Genomic DNA, 22005 nt, shown 5'->3' with positions numbered 1-22005 from the left:
ATAATAATAATAATAATAATAATAATATTAATGATAATAATAATAATAAAAACAATAACAACAACAACAACAATAATAATAATAATAATAATATTAAAGAAGTAGGAAACATCTTATCTTCTGTAATATTAAAGAAGTAGGAAACATCTTATCTTCTATAAATAATATTATCATCATCAATTTACACAATTTACTAAACATTCAACAAACGAATATGAAAAATTAAAAAATTCATCACCAGATTGATACAACAAACGCATCACACTTCCTCCTAAAATTTGAAGGAAAAGAAAATCATTCCACTACAATAAATGTACAATCTAATTCATGTCAACAGTTTTTTCCAGGGTATTTTGTTGTCTTTGTTTTTACATTCAAACACAGTAAAAACGACTCCTACATGTGATAGAGTCTTATCATAGTCATACACTGAAACGAAAGATAAGCATACCGTCAACTGGCAAAGTTAAAGTCCCGTTCCCCCCCCCCCCCCCCCCCCCCCCCCCAGGCAAAGAACGAAATTCCAAACACGGAATGTTTCGGGCCTAAAACCCTTCTTCAGTCAAAGCTCTGTCATATATCTGGAATTTAGTAATTTATTTATGTCTTTAATGTATTTTGTTGTTGGCTGAAGAAGGGTTTTGAGCCCGAAATGTTCCGTGTTTGGAATTTTGTTATTTTTTGAAGCTGTTATATTTATTTTTGTTTATTACTTTTTACAGTCAACGGCTTCTAGCAGCTTAGTATCACTTTAACATTAAAATAATGCCTTTAACTCCATTATATACCAGCTCTGGCACCAGAACTTCATTTTCAAGAAGTTTTATCGAATTAAAGATCTTTATTTCGATCTTCAGTTAGAACCAAAAAAATTCGTAATAATATGAAATTTTCATAATGGTATGTAGATCTGAATACCTTAAAATACTGCCTTAAACTCCATTCCAGCTCTGTCACCAGAACTTAATTTTCAAGACGTTTTATCAAATTAAAGATATTTATTTCGATCTTCAGTTAGAACCAAAAAAATTCGTAAAATTACGAAATTTTCATAATGGTATGCAGATCTGCAATCAGCAACAAAAAAAAACAAAAAACGCATCCGTCTAATTGATATCATTCATTGCTGAGCCATGGTGAACTGAAAACTGGCCAAAACTTCCTCCATGGTGGCCGGTTCTAGAATCTGTTCATTCAAGTCTGCGTTTTCGATGTCCTCGGGCATGTAATCGGTGAGGGAATTGATGTCCATGTCAGCGATGTCTTGTACAATCGGGTTGATGCGGCTGCTTCGAGAATAAATAAATGCGGGCGGGGAAGAAAAGAGAAGGAAATAATCGGAATGAAATAAAACGATCGATCTTGTTAATAAGAAAGCCTTTCAAATAAAATGTTTATATCATATTTTGTTAATAAGAAAGCCTTTCAAATAAAATGTTTATATCATATTTTGTTAATAAGAAAGCCTTTCAAATAAAATGTTTATATCATATTTTGTTAATAAGAAAGCCTTTCAAATAAAATGTTTATATCATATTTTGTTAATAAGAAAGCCTTTCAAATAAAATGTTTATATCATATCTTGTTAATAAGAAAGCCTTTCAAATAAAATGTTTATATCATATTAGCCCAAAGAAAAACAAGTTTGTAAATAAATAAATGAATAATAAAATCTCCATCTTTATGTGTTCAATAGCACTTTTCAAGACATAGGTGACGTGAGGATTTTAAATGAATAACAATGTGAAATTGAATGTAAGCTTCAATTTAATTACGAAAACAGATAAAATGGACGCTTCAGGTTTCCCTTTTATCAACAAAACAGGATTCATCATTGATAAAGGGGAAACCTGAAACGTCCGTTTTATTTGTTTTCGTAATCAAATTGAAGCTTACATTCCAATTACACATTACTATTTATTTCTTCGAGCTTCGAGCAGCTACATTTACATTACCTTGAGAATTTTAAGAAAATTAAATGTTTCAATGTTCAGAAAATTAAATGGTACAGTTGTAGATGATCTATTAAGTTATGCTGATGCCAATGGAATATGAAGAGTGTGATTTTGAAATATCAAGGAAAAGTTAATCCAAAATATTCTGTCTTCAGTCTAGACTTGAATTAGTTAATAGTATGGGTGCTTCTGGTAAAGGGTCATGATGGGACACGGTGTCTAATAGAAAATAAAGAAGCTTTTATATAGAGCAATACCCACTAAATGTGGTCAAAGTGCTTTATGGGGTATCCCAAGCCAACAAAAAATTAGCTCGTAGGGCGATATGAGGCCTATAAAGTTATACTTTTATTGTTTTCCAGAGACAATGCTGTCTCATTTTACACCTGGGTGTGGTGAGAGGATGTGAGTAAAGAGCCATTTTCATGGAGGACTCAACTTTGCACTGCAAAGAGTGGAACTTGAACCAGGGACCTGTGTGTCCAAAGGCAACAATCATATCACAAGACCAAGGAACCTTGTCAATTACATTAAGGAATGCCAAGCACTCGAAAATAAATAATAATAAATAATAAAATTCCCTTTATTCATCCCCAAGGGGAAACTAGTCATTAGTGTCTATTCCAAGGGAAGACTGGATTAATCCAGTGCAGCGCCGCAAAGTGAACAACGGTGAGGTGACTTGCTCAAGGCCACACAACTAGGCGGGTAGTCGAACTCGGTAATTTTTGGGTACGAAGCAAAGACCGTACCACTGAGCCACGCTGCCCCTTAAGGAGAAGGCAAATCCTCCAACCCTGTAAGGGTAGCCGTGAAACAGCCCTGGATCAAATCATGGAGGCCCTTTGGCAACACGGATACCCAGAAATTGAGCTTTTGTATAGCACAATATCCACTAAATGTGCTCAAAGTGCTTTACAAGGGGTCCCTGGCCAACCGCAACATTTAACATTTAGAACAGGACATGACGCCTGTTAGGCGATATTACAATTTTTTCAGACAGAGACAATGCTGTTAACAGCCAGGTACTCATTTTCCACCTGACTACGGTGAGAGAATGTGACTAAAGAACCTTCTCCAAGGACTCAACTATGCGCCAAGCGAGGCTCCAACCCAGGACCTTCCGATCTGAAAGCGAGTGGTCGTTCCACTAGACCACATAGCCACAAATTGAGTGGACCATCACATCTCACCTAATGAATCTTGTAAACGAGCAAAACATAAACATTTCTTTTCACTCTCCCCTTTCTTTTGTTAAGTGTATGGGGCCTTTGAAATTAAAAAAGCACCAGACTGTATCAAAATGTATAAAGCAGTGGAGAAGATCAAACAAAAGAAATACAGTAAGTTAATCATAACGGACGAAGACGGCAAAACAATGTGCGATGATAAGGATATAACAAAACGAATCAAATTATATTTTGAAGATAAATACAAAGGAGACGACGAAATCCAACCATTCTATGATCAAAATTCAGCACTTGACACGCCCATTACATCAGATGAAGTCTGCGCAGCAATCGGACAACTAAACAACAACAAAGCTGCAGGACTCGACATAATCAAAGCAGAAGAACTAAAGTGCCTTTCCACTACACAACATCAAACATTAGCAAACATCTTCAATGAAATGTTCACACATAAAACACACATAGAAATAGGAACTGGAAAATTAATACTTATCAATAAACCAAACAAGAAAAAGGGACCTGTAGAAAATCTGAGACCAATAGTGCTATTATCAACATGTAGGAAACTAATTAGCATCATAACTCTAAATAGAATCAGACCAAAAGTAGAGACATACCTTTCACCATCGCAGAGCGGATTCAGAAAAGATCGCAGCACCAGTGACATTGTTTGGGCCCATCGATGGCTAAAAGCAAAAACTCAAAAATACAAAGAAGAACTAACAATACTAGGAATAGACATGAGTTCAGCCTTCGACACAATCGACAGACACAAACTTTTAACAGTCATAGAGACATTTCTGGAACAAGACGACATTAAACTCATCAAAATACTATTAGCTAACACTTCTCTTGTCTTCACCTCAGGAAAAGAATCGACCACAATTAACACACCATTAGGAACCCCACAAGGCGATAGCTTAAGTCCAATATTATTCATAGTATACTTAGAAGCAGCGTTAAAAGAATTAAGAACACATATACCCATAAGCAATAGACTAACAACAAACTCATTTATGCAGACGACGTAGACTTAATATTCGACACAAACATGAAGCAGAAAGATTCATCCCCATTATTTCAAATGTGCTCAAAGAATGGAACTTAAAAGTAAACGAGTCAAAAACAGAACTCACAACCATCCATAGGAATCAAGATAACTGGAAAAGTGTAAGAAAATTAGGAAACCTCATCAACGAAAACGAAGATATCCATCAAAGAAAACTTTTGGCTCAACGGGCATTCCAGTCCCTCAGAAACATTTGGAACCGTGATTTCATCAGTCAACAAAGAAAAATCCAACTTTACGAAGCACTCGTCCTGCCCATACTCCTCTACAACTGCGGCACATGGGGACTAACAAAATCAAACTTAGAAAAATTAAACGCACTACACAGAAAACATCTAAGAACAATGTTAGGACACGGCGTCTAAACTGCACTATAAATCTGACCGTTTAGTTTCCCGCTGTTCCGAGCGCCGACGTAACCTCACCCGACAGGTAACCGGGGTCAACAGCGGTCAGCCGATATCAATTCCCAGAACGTAGATTTGACGTGCATTGGGTGATACCAATGGATGATTTCCGTACCAATTAACCTCACGATCTTCGTGACGATGCAATTCCACCCAAATGCAAAGAATTCTCGCAGACCTCCTCTTTCCATCGGTCCAATTTTTATTTCAATATCTCCAGTACTTATTCCACAAGCCGTGATTCAAATTCACCTATTTTTCTAAAACATTTAAATAAAATTACTTGTAATTACCCCAGGATTCTAAAAAAACGTTGCTATAAACTTCAAATTTTTTTTGGTGTGATTCACAAGGCACAAGTTTTACTACGAAATGAGGTAAGTTTCATTTACTCTTCAGTTTTCATTATTTTGTAATGATTATTTTTCCGCGGTAGGTCAGGTAATAATGATATTACCTCTTTAGCCTTGTTCTTGAAACGTAATATTTCGCTGCGGTTTTATTGTTAATTATATATGTTTTTTTTTTTTTTCAATGATGAGTTAATTTAATTTTTAAATTGCATAATTTAAATTATCTTGCTAATGTTTAATTTTAAATGACATTGTGTGTTGGGCCTCAACTTAGCTCAACTGCTTGTTAGAATTTCCTGCCCCCCCCCCCCTTTCTTTCACCAAATTGGGTGAAGTATTTGGTTTTTCTTTTTGCAAATTTTATGTACGCTGTTATGTATGCGTGGATATGAGAAGTAATACAGAGTGTTTTAGAACTCATTTTATTCATTAATTCACTATATCATTGCTTACATCGCTCAGTCAATTTTGAATTTTCTCTTACAGCATGGACCACACAATTGCAAGTCATAACCAAGCAGTGAATTCATTATGTAGGACATGTGGTATGATTTGTTTAACACAGAAATAGAAACGTGCCCGCAAGAAACCATTTAAATGTTCAAATTATTCTAATGACATTCTTTTAGTCTATGGGACTGACACGGCATTGGACAAGCAAGGAGCACACTCATAATTTATGTGTAAAAAGTACACATTATAAAGCACATTGAACACACGACTCATTAGCTTCTTTGTATTTTCTCATTGCCAAGACGCTAATAATAAATAAATCAACCTTGAAACGGGTTGCACTTGCATGTTTGATATCGACAGAGTAGAATATAACAACAAACTCCAAAACGCAGGAGAGACTTTCAAATCTCATGCACGAGCCACTGACCCTCAGGGATGGTCCTATTGCCTCTGAATTGGACAGAATACCGCATTACACCACAGGCTTACCACAGCAGATCATTCATTGGCAACCACTGCCACAAATACTTACAAGAAAAAGTCTACACTTACAATTATCCAACAAACAAAGAACTGCACCCACGACCCACTCATCATTGACGACGCATGCAGTATTGGATTAATTTTCGACAATATAAACAAGGCCTATAGTCATGTGCACAACTTTATTTCACACACAAAATCAATCAAAGCAGACACAATCCAATATATTCAAAGTGCAATAAAACATTACACGGATACATACAGAAAATATTTTCCAAACAAAATAATCCCAAAACAACACCTCCTTGAGTACCACTGCATACCACACATCACTCAATATAAGTTTAGACTTAGACTTCTTGGAGAACAAGGCACAGAGACCTGTCACCAAACAACAGCAAAATTGGAAAAAAAAGAGCATCCGGCATTATCAATGATATGAATAAAATGCGATTTGCCATCAACGCAATGCAATTAAAGACCAGCCCCAAACTACACTGACGAGTTTGAATGCTCGTAGCGGATATATTTTTGTTGAGGAAAAATACGTTTTTTGTGAGGAGAAGTATTTACATCTTGTCTTTATAATACATAAAATTCAGACAAATCCATAGCAACGTTTTTTTTTCTCTAATTTTTGAAATGTTGCACCCGCTATATTTTTTGTGTAATTTGTTACCGTCCATTGATAACTTATATTGAGAAATCTAGTAATACTATGAAAAAATAAAAAACACACAGTAAAAGTAGAAAATATAAACTTTTATACCAAGTAGTGATATTTCAACTCATTCAATATGGGTGTCTAACAGACAATAAAACAAAACATTGTTAAATTGAGTGAAACGGCAATCACCGTTAGGTAAATTCCTCTCGGTGATTGACCGCTCACCGTGACCGGGTCAGCAGGTGTCAGGAACGGGATACCTTCTCAACTAAACTGTTGTCGTTGTGTACGCTGTGAGGAATATATTGGCCAGATAAAATATCAAATGACGAACTATACGAACGCTGCCAAAAGAGACCAATCAGCGACACCATAAAATACCAAAGATGGAAACTTTTCGGATATATTCTTAGGCGAGACGAGTCAATCCCTGCACAAACGGCCATGGAGGAATACCTGTCACAGAATGGCAAAAAGTACGCTGGCAGAACACCCACCTCACTCCCAACATCACTAAACCAAGATCTTCAACAGTACTACAAACAACACCTAGACTCATCACAACACGACCAAACAGCCAGCACCCAGCAAAATCAAGAACCGTCTCTTCCAAGACACCTCCATACCAACAAAGACCTCTCTCAACTAAAACTACTGGCACAGGACAGAGAGAAATGGAGAACCATCTCTATAGAAATCGTTAGATCCACTTGAACAAAAACAGTTCACGGCAAGCGCCATTAGGACTGCGACGCCTAATGAATAATGGGGCCTTTGTGGCATCAATTTCAATATTATTATTTCTGTCTTGAGAGAAAGGACCTTCAATGGTCTTCTACTTAGAGACAAGAAAAGCTGCTTACATCGGAAAAAGCCCCGAGAAACTAGACATTTGGCATCCCTGACAAATAAGTAAATAATTATTCTTTTAGAATTAATAGATAAATCTAAATCAAATTCATCATTTACTATCACTGTTATTAAGAAAGAAGGGTTGGGGGGAGGGGGGTGGAAAGAACTGTCACACTCACTCATCGGACATCAAATCTGGCTGAGCACCAGGAACAGAGCCAGGTGAGTCATACACGGGGTCTGGGGAGAATGGATAGGCTACCATTTCATCTTGGTTTGAAGACTTCAATTGTCTGCAGATCATAAATAATAATCACAGTAATAATAATAATAATAATAATAATAATAATAATAACAATTATAATAATAATAGTAATAATAATAATAATTAATAATAATAATAATAATAATAATAATAATAAAAATAATAACAATTATAATAATAATAGTAATAATAATAATAATAATAATAATAATAATAATAATAATAATAATAATAATAATAATATAATAATAATAAAAATAATAATAACAATTATAAAAATAATAGTAATAATAATAATAATAATAATAATAATAATAATAATAATAATAATAATAATAATAATAATAATGATGATGATGATGATGATACTGACAATAATAATCCTTTCTTTAAAAAATATAGCCTTATGGAGAACATTGTGCCATTTGAGTCAATAAAAAAATTATACGGCTCACAACTCTACTGAAAGATTTGAAAATTAGAAATGTATTTTTTACAGATAGATAAACAGATAACTTGATTTCCTTTTATAATAAGTCAGTTTGAAAGTTCGTTGAGTCAAACAGATATCATAAAATATGTACCGACGACACTAACACTCTCAAAAACAATCAATTCGACATTGTAAAAAAAGTTGTCAGTTTGGCGTTTTTACGCAAATCTTGCATTCGAAATAATGTATTCACTTAATTACTTTAAGGATTTCAGATCTACACTAAGTTTTCAACAGTTTTCATCTATCTATGACATCAAGTATTATTATTGCCCCTTTGATGCTTTCAATGTGATGGTTTCGGGTGGATAATACCCAGGTCTAACTTCTTTGGTAATAAATTAAAAAATAATAATAATAATCTAAAAAATCGAAATTTAAAACCAGAAAATAGAAGTTGCACTGAAGGTAAATTAAGGTTTTAGAAAGACCTTATTATGAACAGTCAGGTGGCTCTGTAGCACAGTGGATAAAGCTGCCAGACTCTAACCTTGAAAGTACTGGGTTTAACCCCATTGTGGATACTTTTTTTTTAAAGTTTACTTTATTGAGAAAGACATCATTTTTGTTGTTATAATTACTGGAGATATATTTAAAACCTTAAATTATCTATTATCTATTATAATTATTATTATTATTATTATTATTATTATTATTATTTATTATCATATTTTTTTTAAAAACAACATCGATACCATTCAATGTGTTATCGACGTGCATTTATATGTAAACTTCGATTGTTATCATTTTATAATATTTTTATCATTATCATCAGTGTATTCGTTTACCGCGTCTTTGTCATTTTATTGGGGGTTTTCTTTCTTCTTTTTTTGTTGTTGTTGTTTTTCAAAAACTTCCTGTCCCATCACATCTCTCATTCGTCCTTAGTGTCTTATTCGTCGTGTTTTGTTGATAAAGGGGAAATCAGAAACGTCCACAGTATGTCTTCGTCTATTAAATTGGGGCTTACAATTCAATACTTATCATTTTTTTTTTCCTTCGAGCTTCAAGCAGCAACATTTTCATTAATCAACCAGCACCGCCAACGGAGGTGCATAAAAACGGTGCGTTTTGTACACCTCCAGTGGAGATGCATAAAAACGGTGCGTTTTTGTACACCTCCAACGGAGGTGCATAAAAACGCCACCAAACATGATCACCAGAGTAATGTACTGTAAGGTAAGTTCTCGGTCCCAGGATCATCTTTCAACTCTGCTCACGTCTGCTACTTCAGGTTTATTTTCGCAGTTAATTTTCTTACCACAACCTGTTTTCACACACGGACAACTGTATGTTGCTGTGTCATGGGTCAGAGGCTATAATGGCTTACACTTCATGGTGGGCCACACAGAAAAATCAACAGAGGATGTACCAAGTTACATAGACCAATCTGCCCTCATTAAATGATGGTGGGTACAATATCGAATGCAAATAGTTATTTCCCCGCGAAATTGCGGGCTTTTTACTAGTAATAATAATAATAATAATAATAATAATAATAATAATAATAATAATAATAATAATAATAATAATAATAATAATAATAATAATAATAATAATAATAATAATACTTCATTACAAAAAAACTATTTAAAAAAACCCTAAAAAACAAAGCAAAAGGAAACTCCAACAATATGTTTTTCTTGGTCTACCTTTACTCGATAGAAGTAAAAAAGAGATACACGACTCACGGAATGTGGGTTTTGAGCTGGGCCTTGACGTAGTCATCTGTGCTGGTCCCTCCAGTCTCTGGAAACACACAAAAAAATAACATATAAACATATACTGGGGTCCCAGTTGGTAGAGCTCTCAGTTGACATGCAAAGGGACTAAGATTGATTCCAGGTAAAATCAAGATTTTTATTTTTGCAGGGTATCATATGGAACTTTATTTTCATGTCATACAGTACAAGTCGCCTGTCGACATAGAAAACTGAAATAAATTCTTATTAATCTTTAAATCCAGGCCTGCCACAGACAAAATTCATTTTCTCCAAGAGTGGAAGTTTATAATAAATAAAATAAATAAAATAAAATTCCCTTTATTAATCCCATAGGGGAAATTTGTCTCTAGGGTCTATTCCAAGGGAAGACTGGAATAACCCAGGCATCAGTCGCAGTGCAACGCCGCAAATTGAGTTTGGGCGAAGTGACTTGCTCAAGGCCACAAAGTGCCACTGAGTCACGTTGCCCCCACATATAACGACACAATCTGTATAAATGTGAGTTCTGGTTTATGACAACACCCTTGTTCTTCTAGCACAGAGAAAAATTAGGGAGCAGTCACAGGTGCAGGATTAAAATCTGAAAAGTTGCTTATGAAACAGTGCCCAAACATAAGAGAAAAATACAAGAAAAAGAAAAAAAATCATCCAAAAATAATCTGCCTTGTATTTATTGTATGCAGATATTCGTGGATCCGAGGAAAACCATCAGAACCTAGTCATTCTGGCACTCTGGCATGTGACGACTGGGGATGAATTTCAATCGTATTTTCCCAGTTGCTTTGTCTGGCACTGTTTCTAAAAACAAATCTTTTTTTTTTAATTGAGCTTTTTATTGCGCAATATCCACTAAATTAGAGAAAACAGTGTTTTCGTCCTTATTTGGGTACAGCACCAAGTAATTCTGGTACGAGTTCACTTACCTGCAGTGATTGTGTAGTATTTAGAGAAAACAGCGTGTTTGTCCTTATTTGGGTACAGCTTTGTAAGGTTGTTCAGGTCCTTGATACGATCAGCCAGGCCTCGAATGTGGAAATCTTTTGAGCTGAAGGGAGCCAAATGCCACACTTCATTTCCATCTCCTATGTTGAGGGGAAACATAACGTAATAAAATAAAAACAATGCAAATGTTATTGATTGGAACTTGGATAAATAGATAACAATCATTAAGTCAAAGTTTGAGATTTTTATATAGCGCAATACCCACTAATTGTGCTCAAAGCACTTTAAAAGGGGTACCTAACCAACAGCAACACTTTACATGTAGGACAAGACATGATGCCTGTTAGACGATATTACAATTTTTTATTCTGGACAGAGACAACGCTTTTACCAGCCAGGTACTCATTTTATACCTGAATACGGTGAGAGATTGTGAGTAAAGAGCCTTTTCCGAGGACTCAACTATGCGCTGAACACGTTTAGTGGATATTGCACTATAAAAATAAAGCTCTAAAAAATATTTTGATGTTTATAATGGATCAATAATATGGTAGATTTCATGCTTGTTACTTGTGGTAGGCTTACTCACCGTGCCATGCTATGGTGATCCCCCCAATCTCTGTATCACTGAACCGCATCAAGAACGTGCCAGGATGCTCTGCACTCAGCCACGATTTTGCTTGGTCTTTGCTGAGAAAACCAATGATGGCACTGGGTAGAAAGAGATAGACAGAGAGAGAAAAATGTTATCCTTTTACAGATCAGTACTATCTCTCAGAGCTTAACTATGTCCTTATTAATCATTTTCAGTATTTTCCCAAAATGGCAGGCTTACCCAGCAGAAAAATTGATTTTTTAAACTCAAACAAGCTCTCTACAAAACAACTTTATATTCTTCTTAATTAAACAAAGATCATTCTTCAAAATTTGTGATTTACAAAATAAATATGAATAATAAAAAATGTATATTGTGTCGTATCAAATGTGACAATTTTGCTGTAGGTGGTTAGGAGAGAGGTTAAGAGGGGTGAATAAGAAAAAGAAGGATTTTTAATTATAAAATATTACCAGCGGTTGCGAGGTGGTTGAGTGGTTAAGGCATTGCAATGTGATCCGGAAAGGTCCCGGGTTCAAGCCCCGCTTTAAAAGAGGCCCCCCAGCCAATAGCAGCACGTAAGCTGTAGAACAAGACACTACCCCTGTTTGGCGATCTTACAATTTTTGTTGGACAAGGACAATGCTGTTACCAGCCTTGTACTCATTTTACACCTGAGGACAATGAGAGCCTTTTCTAAGGACTCAACTTGGCATCTATCCAAAGACAAGTGTCAAACAAGACCACAAGGCAGCGATGAAATTTTAAAAACAAAACAAAAAACAAAAGTAGTAAATTATTGCCCACTTACTCGCTCATCCAGAGGTCCTTCAAATGTTCTTTGGTAAGTTTTTGGATGGTGTAAAACCACTCCCAGAAAGTGAACGGTCTGCCTGGAAGGGTGTCCTAGAACAAAACAAGAGGCAATCATTTTGGTTCGTTTTTTGCTTTTTTTTTTTTGACCAAAATTAAAAATTTTAAAAACAAAATAAAATAATTTTCAAGCTCATATCACACAAAAAAATTAATATAACTTTAAAATGAATAAAAATAAATTACAAATCATAGTTTTTTAAAAGTTGTCCAATATAGGAGACAAAATTAATATATAAATAATAAATAAGGAGATAAATGAATAAACAGATAGATAGATAAATAGATAGATAGATAGATGGATAGATAGCTCGGTAGATAGATAGATAAAAATAGCATTTGTCTTTTTATCATTGTACGAATTAGTAACCTTTTAGTTTCAGTTTGCTCTAATACTTCTCTGTCCATGAGATTATTAACATCCTTCTAAGAAACCACATTTAAATATTAAAAGAAAAAAAATCTGAACTTACCTTGTTGAACTGAGCCCAAGTTACACGACATTTACTGGGATCTTTGTTGCCTGCAGACGACATTAAAAATACAAAAGATAATTCTTTAAAAAGTAGTCGTTCAGAATCATTAGGCCCCATGGAGCCGGAGTTTATCCCAGATTCTATAGCGTGAAACGGACAATATCAATTGCTTGCTACCCTTTGGATAGGATACTAGTCTATCGCAAAGTACTTTCCATCAGATCTAATAGACCCAGCTACCAATCACTGCTGGATGGAAAGGGGGGGGGGGGGTTAGAAAAAAATCTCGACCGCACCAGGGATCAATCTCAGTCCCCCTTTGCATGTGAAGCAAGTGTTCTACCGACTGAGCTTTCAAGACCCCCATAATAGAGATAGTAAGAGATGATCTAAGACCTATCTTCTTAAACAGGTTTATATCAGGGTGAATCAGCAGAGCTGCCAATTTGAAATTTCAAAAATTCGTAGTTTTCAAGGGGAAAAAAAAAAAAATTCACTTTAAATAGCTTTAGAAATAAACAATTTGATCTCAGCATGGTCCAAAAATGCTCCAAAGTCCTGAATATAGGATCTAAGGAACTAAACTTTCCTTTTTCACAAGATTTATTGAGTCAAAGAGAACTATGCAGCTCTGTAGCTGGAGACAAAAATTCGTACTTCTACGAATTTTTTGTAAAGCTAGGGAGGTCTGAATCAGAGGCCAAAAAGAAGCAGCTTCAAGTTAAAATGAACAGACATGTGGGATTCTAATTTTTGTCCCCATAGACATAGATAGATCGAAGTTGAAGTCACTCTGGCATTTGTTATTGTTTTTTGCCATCCGCGTTTATGAGTAGTTCTCACTAAACTGTATTATCTAGACTATAAACATTTAAGGTTACACATAGTTTTGTGTGTTGGTCTGTTATACTTCAGGATGGCAATGTTGTGAGCTTCTTAGCCAAGTGCACACTTTCTATAAAATTAACGAAAAAAAAGAGATTATATAACACCAGTTCTCCAGGAATTGCACTGGCTTCCTGTGAAATTTAGGATAGAATTTAAGTTCTTGTGCTATGTATTAGATGTTTGGATGGATTGGTACCTGAAAAATATGAACCCACTCGAAATTTAAGATCATCTCAGTCCCAACTTCTAAAGGTTACCACCTCTAAATCCACTTTTGGTAAAAAAAAAAAAAAAAAAAAAAAAAAATCCTTTTCATCCATTGCTCCACGCCTATGGAACCCACTCAGTCCTCGGACAAAGTCCTGTGAAAATGTATCATCTTTCAGGAAATGTTTGAAGACTGAGTTGTTCCGTAAGGCTTATTTTTCATGAAATAGATGTTGCTTGGATAGTGTTTCTGTATTCATGCTTATTATGTAATGTCGTGATTTTTAACATTTTAAAAAATATTTTTTATTATGTAAAGCGCCACAGAGAATGATTAACGTGGACGTTTAGGTGCTATATAAATTCATTATGTATTATTGTTATCATTTATTAAGAAACTAAATCCAATGTCTTAAAAAAGAAAAAAAAAAAAAACTGGCCTTAGCCTGTTTAGCTTGCTTCTTTTTCCCTTCTATTTTCAATTGTAAAGCTATTTAAAGTGTGCGGCTATGTGGTCTAGTGGTATGACACTCGCTTTCGGATCGGAAGGTCCTGGGTTCGAGCCTCGCGCTCGACGCATAGTTGAGTCCTTGGAAAAGGCTCTTTACTCACATTCTCTCACCGTACTCAGGTGTAAAATGAGTACCTGGTCATTAACAGCGTTGTCTTGGTCCAAAAAACTGTAATATCGCCTAACAGGCGGCATGTCCCGTCATACATGTTAAATGTTGCTGTTGACCAGGGACCCCTTGTAAAGCGCTTTGAGCACATTTAGTGGATATTGCGCTATATAAAGCTCAATAAATTGAAAGGTGAACAGCTTATGTTTACAGTACAACAAGGCTGACTGCTCCCCCCCCCCCCCCCCCACATCCCAAGCTCCCCCTCTTCTTCTTTCCCATTTTCCACCTTTTCCTAATATTTAACCTAAGAATGGTAATGTCACAAAGTAAGGACTTTCTGCTTGCAAAAATGGAGATTCCTGCTTTTTAGACAGATACAAATATAAAACAGACCAGCCGTGTACAGCTAAGAAAAAATCAAAATTTCGAGATTTTTAAAATCTCTATATTTTTGGGTAAACATCCTATTCTCAAGCCAAAAAAAAAAAATAACCAAACATTTATAGGGGAAAAAATGTAAAAATCAAGTAAAAAATCTTATAGTTCTTGGGGAAAAATATGGAATTTCAAGATTTAAAAAAAATCAGAATATATTTAGAGGTTTCAATTTTTATTAGGGAAAAAGTAATTTTTAAAAGGAGGAAATTCCTCCTCTGATTCCAACATGATTTTCAGGATCAAAATCTGGGTTTTTGGGAGGGAGGAGTCCGAATTTCGAGATAAATAATCCATATATTTTCAGGAAAAATTATCCGAATCTCAAAATTTTTTAAAATCTGTACAATTTGGGTGAAAAAATTTGCTCTACCAAATGAGCTATTGGAATTCCGTACTTACCAAACAGTTTGGAGGCAATATATGCTTGGTTGGTCTCGCTGAGGCCTTTGCCCGTACTGGATCTGAATTTGATGTTCAGCTGGTCAGCCAGTTCGGTCCAATCCACTTGGTCAGGGACCACAAAGGGGTAGCGACCCTGGGGAAAAGGTTCAAGGTTCAAAACTTGGAATCATCATGTAACGTATAGGATGTAGGAAATAGTTATGGGAATAAAATTTGAGCTAATATAACAATAAAAATTCGAAGTTATCATCATTGTCAACATTAGCACCTCCATCATCATCATTGTCAATATTACCACCACCATCATCATCATTGTCAACATTACCACCACCATCATCATCATCATTGTCAACATTACCACCATCATCATTGTCAACATTACCACCACCATCATCATATATCATTACCATTATCATTTTCACATAATCATTATCATCATCGGTCTTCATTATCATCATTGTCATTACAATCAACATCATCATTATCATACATATACCATAATTGTAAACATCATCTTCAGCACCATATTATTCACCAATACCTTCATCATCCTCATCATCATTATCACATAATCATCATCATCACTACCATCATCATCCCCATACTCACAGGTTCGGCAAAGGCATTGTCCCACAAAACAGTGGCTGTCGCATTGCACTCCTGGTTTCCATGGACGGTCACAACTACAGGCAACGAAAGGGTCTGGAACAGGAAAACAAAATAAATGGTTACGGTGAATCAAAATGGATATGACAGGTGGCTTATAATGTACGAAATGGATATTAAATTCCATACAGCTGTCAGAGAAAATGCTGTTAACTGCCAGGTGCTCATTTTACACCTGAGTGCAGTAAGAGAAAATGGACGTTTTGGCTTTCCCCTTTATCAACAAAATAGGATGAATGAAACACTAGACGGATGAGATAATGTGGTCATGGCATTGTTAAGGTGAATGGTTTTTGTTTATTCATCTTAACAACGCCACTACCACATTATCTCATTCATCTGTAGTGTTTCATTCATCCTGTTTTTGTTGATAAAGGGGAAACCCCAAACGTCCCTTTTTTTTGTTTTCATGTATTATATTGAATCTTACATTCAATTACACATTGTTATTTATTTCTTTAGAAAACGGTAAGGGCTGCCTGAAGCCAGTGATCGTAAAATACTAACGAAAGAGTGAAAATGGAAAGGCTTCGTATGGGAACAAAACAGACAATGGACGTTTCGGGTACAAACCCTTCGTCAGCACAACAATACACAAATAAACGTGGAAAACAAATAAAATATAATGAAAAATAACGATACAAGTTATTTTTCATTATATTTTATTTGTTTTCCACGTTTATTTGTGTATTGTGCTGACGAAGGGTTTGTACCCGAAACGTCCATTGTCTGTTTTGTTCCCATACGAAGCCTTTCCATTTTCACTCTTTCGTTAGTATTTATTTCTTTGAGCTTCGAGCAGCAACATTTACATTTTGCAGAAAAGTGAAATTTGAAATCTTGCGTCAAATAAATAATGTGCACAATACAGTGTGTAATCAAAGGGCTAAAAAAGTTTACTTTTTAAAAAGCATCTCTCAAAGACAATAAATGAATACATAAATTAATTCTATTCAGGTGTGAAACAGTACCTACTATGGGCAATAATCGATCGAGTGAAATTGAGATTTCTTTTTTTTTTTTTTTTGACAAACTATGATGATGGTAGTAGTGATGATGATGATTATGTGATAATGATGATGAGGATGATGAAGATGAAGGTATTGGTGAAAAATATGGTGCTGAAGAGTCTTGTAGTGTTTGGGTAGTTGGGTCTGTTAGATTTGGTGGAAAGTACTTTGCTAGAGACTAGCATCCTATCCAAACTGTACCAATTCATACTGTCCATTTCATACTATAGGCACTGGGATAAACTTCAGATCCACGGGCTTAATGGCTTTGAAGGACCACTTTTTATTATTATTTTTTTTTTGGGAAACAATCACTTAATCATCAACTCACCCACACTTGAAAAACCAATTCATTTCCTCCTACGCTGAACTCTGACTGGAACAAGATACAGAATTTCTCCTCTGTCACTGCCTGCAGTGTTAAAAGTAAAGAAAATAAAAGTTTAAAATAATGAATCAGAAGATTACCTATAACAGTTCACTCCGGATAATCAAAACTCAGTTAATTCCAACTTTTGGTTTATCGCAACATTTTCGCCGATCCCAAGGTGTTGCGATTTTCCGGAATGGACTGCATCAGTCAGAATAAGCATGACTGTCAATGTGTATATTTGTTTTAAAATTCCAAAGATATTAAACTTATAAGTCGACTTTTAAATCTATTTTTTCCAAAAGTTTCTATCTTAAACTTTTTCTACTTTATATGTTTAGTTTGTTTTTTTTGTTAATAGCTGTAGTTTTCTTTTATTTATTTACTAAAATTTAGGCTTGGGTGGTTTTGTTTGAGCAGAGATGTGAATATGGTGCATATTGTCTGGAATGTAATGCTCAATAAGCCAAATGTATTTATGAAGCACTCTTGAGGATTTGACAGAAAGCGCTATTCTGGTATAATATCATCATCCATCGTGGCTTGTCGCTGCCGGTCAGCTGTCTCCACGAATCACGATCCTCCACGGTGCGCATGAAGTCTGTGTTGCTTTTAAAATCACTTTTGGCCATTCTTAGGTTATTTAGATATGTCATTCTTCGTCTTCCTCTATCTCTCTTTCCTTCGATCATCCAGGATATTGTCCACACATGTTCCAGAAACTGTGACTGCCTCTTGTGGAATATATTATTGTCATTAATAAAAAAATACATCAATTCAATTTTTATTAGGGAAAATGTAATTTTTAAAAGGAGGAAATTCCTCCTCTGACTCCAAAATCGTTGATTTCTCCTAATCCGAGTAAAAAACCATCAGCACCAAGTTCTTGGAGAGTTTTGAACTTGACTGGAAACTTTTGACATCTGGCACCAGTTTGTCTAGACTGACGCCATAAAAATGGGAGTGTCACCAAAATTCATGCAACTGAGCACAGATGTCAAAATATGACACAAGACATGATGGTGATTTTTTCACCAATCCACCACTTGACTCGAGCTTTTATCAGAGGAAAATGTTTGACACGGAAAAATCAGCGGAAAATTTCTGAGAAAATGCCAAAATCCCAGAATTCTGCGGAAGATTATCATCGACTATATTCTAGTGTAATATATTATTGTCATTGCTGTTGAAGATCTGAGAGAAGAACTGCACTACAGGAATGAATGGGTAACACTGAATAGAGCACGGGCAAAAATTGGAAGAACAGCTGGAAGCATGAAACAGTGGGGGCTGGCTGAGACTAGCTTGTGTAAATGTGGATGCCCGGAGCAGACGATGGAGCACATCCTTTGAGAATGCCAGGATGGGCCCAGCTGCACTGACCATGACCTAAGAGTCTGCTCCACAGATGCTGTGGAATGGGTTCGGTGTTGCAGCGACAAGCTATGATTGTCATAAATTAAAAAATGCATTATTTCAATTTTTATGTAGAGTTTTCTAGAAGTAAATAACAACTCCCAAGCTGAATTAAATCTGAAAAGGTGCAATATGAAACAGTTCCAGACAAAGTAGAAAGAAAGAGTCGAGCAAAAAAACAAACCAAAAAAATCAGCCACCGGTCGAGGGATGGTTCTTTTTCTCTTGTATTTTTTGTTCTTCTGCTTCGTTTGGAACACTTTCATACACACCTTTTCATATTTTAGTATAAATTGATTCATGCTCCTGATAGCTCAGTTGGTAGAGCACTCGCTTCACACGTAAAGGGACCAGGATCGATCCCAGGTGCAGTCGAGATTTTTTCTGACCCCCCTGTCCACCCAGAAGTGAATGGGTAGCTGAGTCTGTTAGATTTGGTGGAAAGTACTTTGCTATAGACTAGCGTCCTATCCAAAGGATAGCAAGCAATTGCTATTGTCTGTTTCACGCTATAGAAACTGGGATAAACTCTGGCTCTGAAGGATTACAAAGAAAGAGATTCATGCTCCCTAATTTGTCAAGCTGAATTACATAGCACTAACAATATGCAAAGTCGTCCCGGTTTAGAGTTTAATTTTCTTAAGCTTACCTCTGAGCCTTTCTTGTCCATTCTTCTTATCTTTTTCAGTGTCTGATGGATAAAAAAAAAACATTAATTAATTTTATCAATAATTAAATTCCCCACAGATTGTTATAACTAGAGAGAGCACCTCAAAAAGAACTCTCTAAAAGTGCAACGAACCAATTTTCACACCTAATGTCAGCACCCGATTATTTTTACAATGATATTTTGAAAGCAGGAATTTTTCTCATCAATAAATCTATTCAAATAAGGAACAACTACAGACATAACCTGCCGGCTACATGGATGAATACAAGAAATTAATATAACAGCTTCAAAAATGAAACAAAAAATCAAACAAGGAATGTTTCGGGCCCAAAATCATTATTCAGCCAACAATAACAAAAAAAACAAAAACAATCCAAAACATAAATATATTACTAAAATACTAGACTGACGACAGAAAAATAATGAGTCCGTCCTCTCTGTAAAAGAATCTTGGAATGTCAGATTACCTTTTTACAGTCCACAGCTTCTAGCTGCTTGGCATCGCTTTCAATTTTACTACAGAGTATAATATCAAAAATATTACCAGTGGTCCCTATTAATTGAGCTTCTTTTATAAAATGCAATATCCACTAAACATGCTCAAAGCGCTTTACATGAGGTCCCTGGCCAACAGCACCACTTAACATGTAGGATGTGACATGACGCCTGTTAGGCGATATTATATTTTTTTTGCTGACAGAGACAACGCTGTTAACAGGCAGGTGCTCATTTTACACCTGAGTACGGTGAGAGACTGTGAGTAAAAAGATTTTTCCAATGACTCAACTATGCACCAAGCGAGGCTCAAACCCAGGACCTTCCGATCCGAAAGCGAGTGTCATACCACTAGACCACATAGCCGCACATATCTATTAAACGTAATCAAGCGCTTGAGCTCCTGCATTTGAAATTTCTAACTCGTTCCCAATGCCTCTACATGACCTTGGGCCCTGGCATTAGGAACAAGTTTAAAATTTCAGGAGCTCAAGAATCTTATAATCATAAATAAATCCCTCTTTGGGGAGGTGAAGAGGCCGAGTGGTTAAGGCATTGCACTGTGGCCTGGAAGGTCCCAGGTTCGAGCCCCGCTTCAAGCACTTTGGGTTTTTTTCCTTGAGCAAGATTATTAACCCTCAATTTGCTCACTTGGACAACATGGGTGATTCCTGTTGACATCAGACATCTTGCTTTATGAAATATCTATATACCTTCATGGAATGCCTAGGCGACGGCATCTTATGATGTCGTGGCGGAAGGGCTTATTTAAATCCTTCTTTAAGACCCAGGAGACAATAAATCAGAGATATAATATTCACCATATTCCGTAAATTGATGCTGAGTTGACCGTTGGACGTCTGGTACTCCATTGTGCCGCTGTTGTTGAGAATGTCTCCGCTGGTGTCAGTTTTGGCATTTACTTCATTATTCAGCAAGTGTTTGGCCTGGCTTTCGCTGAAAAGGAGAGAGTTAGTTTTTTTTTCTCAATGTTTCAAAGATGATTTGGTAGTTGAAAAAAAAAAAAAAAATTAATTTCACTTATCTGACTGATTGTTGCTTAACACCATTTAACTCAGGTGTGAATGAGTAACTTGCTACTATTCCAATTATTATCATTATTATTATTATTATTATTATTATTATTATTATTATTATTATTATTATTATTATTATTATTATTATCATTGTTAATATTGCTTGTTTTGTAAGCTATAAAAGATTACTAAAAAATTGTTATCCCTTTATGGATATTATAATTGTTAGAATAAATCGTTCTGATGTTATGACTATTGGCCAATGGCCTAAAATAAACATTTGAATTTGAATTGTGAGAATCCTTTTTTTCCCCTTTTATGAAGAGACTTCATACCTTATAATGGTAGCCAAGACGTGTGGTGGGTTCATGTGTACGTTCAGCTTCCCGCCAACCAATAGCCTGACTACAGCACCAAATCTGGCATCTTTCTTTAAGACCTGGGGTGGCTGCTGTTCAACTATGAAAGTACTGGAAAAAAAAAAAGGGGGGGGGGGGTGTAGGGGGATTAAATTAATGAAATAATTCAAGAAGATAGGTTGGGGTTTTTCCTTTTTTCTTGGGGGTAGGGAGGTTGGAACCTCTTGTCATGTAAGAATATTTTTCATCTAACATAAATAATGGGTCCACATTAGATTTGTTTGAAAGTACTTCGTCAGGTAAAGTCCTTTGAGTAAAAGTTTGTTAGTTACGACAGTTACCTTATCATTAATCCTAGAAAATTTACTCGACCAGAAATGAAATAATGTCAACCATTTTATGGAGTCTTTTCGGGGGGGGGGGGGGGGGGGGGGGGGTTCAGGTTATTTTTATTTGTCTGTTATTGTTTTGGTTTTTTATTTTAAGGTTTAAATGATCAGACAGCGCATTCCAATCATTAAAATGGCCAATTAACGGAAAAAGAAACCATATGTGTCAGTGCATGACATAATCAGTCGGAAGGTGAACATTTTGGATTTGCTTTTCATTTGCATTTTCTGAAAG

General features: G+C 35.6%; 1 protein-coding gene across 4 annotated transcripts in view; it reads right to left on the bottom strand.

Annotated features, from left to right (window-relative positions):
* Window positions 1-695: 695 nt before the first annotated feature.
* Window positions 696-22005, bottom strand: part of LOC144958369 (signal transducer and activator of transcription 5B-like) — a 35777-nt gene continuing 14467 nt past the window's right edge. For 2 of the 4 annotated variants that reach the window (XM_078890340.1, XM_078890338.1), the window contains exons 10-22: window positions 21358-21492; window positions 20807-20942; window positions 19470-19511; window positions 17366-17446; window positions 15968-16060; window positions 15356-15491; window positions 12798-12847; window positions 12263-12357; window positions 11446-11567; window positions 10838-10996; window positions 9882-9939; window positions 7612-7725; window positions 696-1286 (exon numbers count right to left, since the gene is read on the bottom strand). In XM_078890340.1, coding sequence (XP_078746466.1) covers window positions 1121-1286; window positions 7612-7725; window positions 9882-9939; window positions 10838-10996; window positions 11446-11567; window positions 12263-12357; window positions 12798-12847; window positions 15356-15491; window positions 15968-16060; window positions 17366-17446; window positions 19470-19511; window positions 20807-20942; window positions 21358-21492 — 1387 coding nt within the window. In that variant the 3' untranslated portion in view covers window positions 696-1120. Of the gene's footprint in view, window positions 1290-7611; window positions 7726-9881; window positions 9940-10837; window positions 10997-11445; window positions 11568-12262; window positions 12358-12797; window positions 12848-15355; window positions 15492-15967; window positions 16061-17365; window positions 17447-19469; window positions 19512-20806; window positions 20943-21357; window positions 21493-22005 lie in introns of all 4 variants that reach the window. The other 2 variants (XM_078890339.1, XM_078890337.1) reach the window with 1 other exon arrangement.

This window comes from Berghia stephanieae, chromosome 12 (genome assembly GCF_034508935.2).
Source record: "Berghia stephanieae isolate SIO BIC M18660-M18661 chromosome 12, UCSD_Bste_1.3, whole genome shotgun sequence".
NCBI lineage: Eukaryota > Metazoa > Mollusca > Gastropoda > Nudibranchia > Aeolidiidae > Berghia > Berghia stephanieae.
The sequence above is the reverse complement of the archived record's forward strand: the minus strand, read 5'-3'. Positions and strand labels throughout refer to the sequence as shown.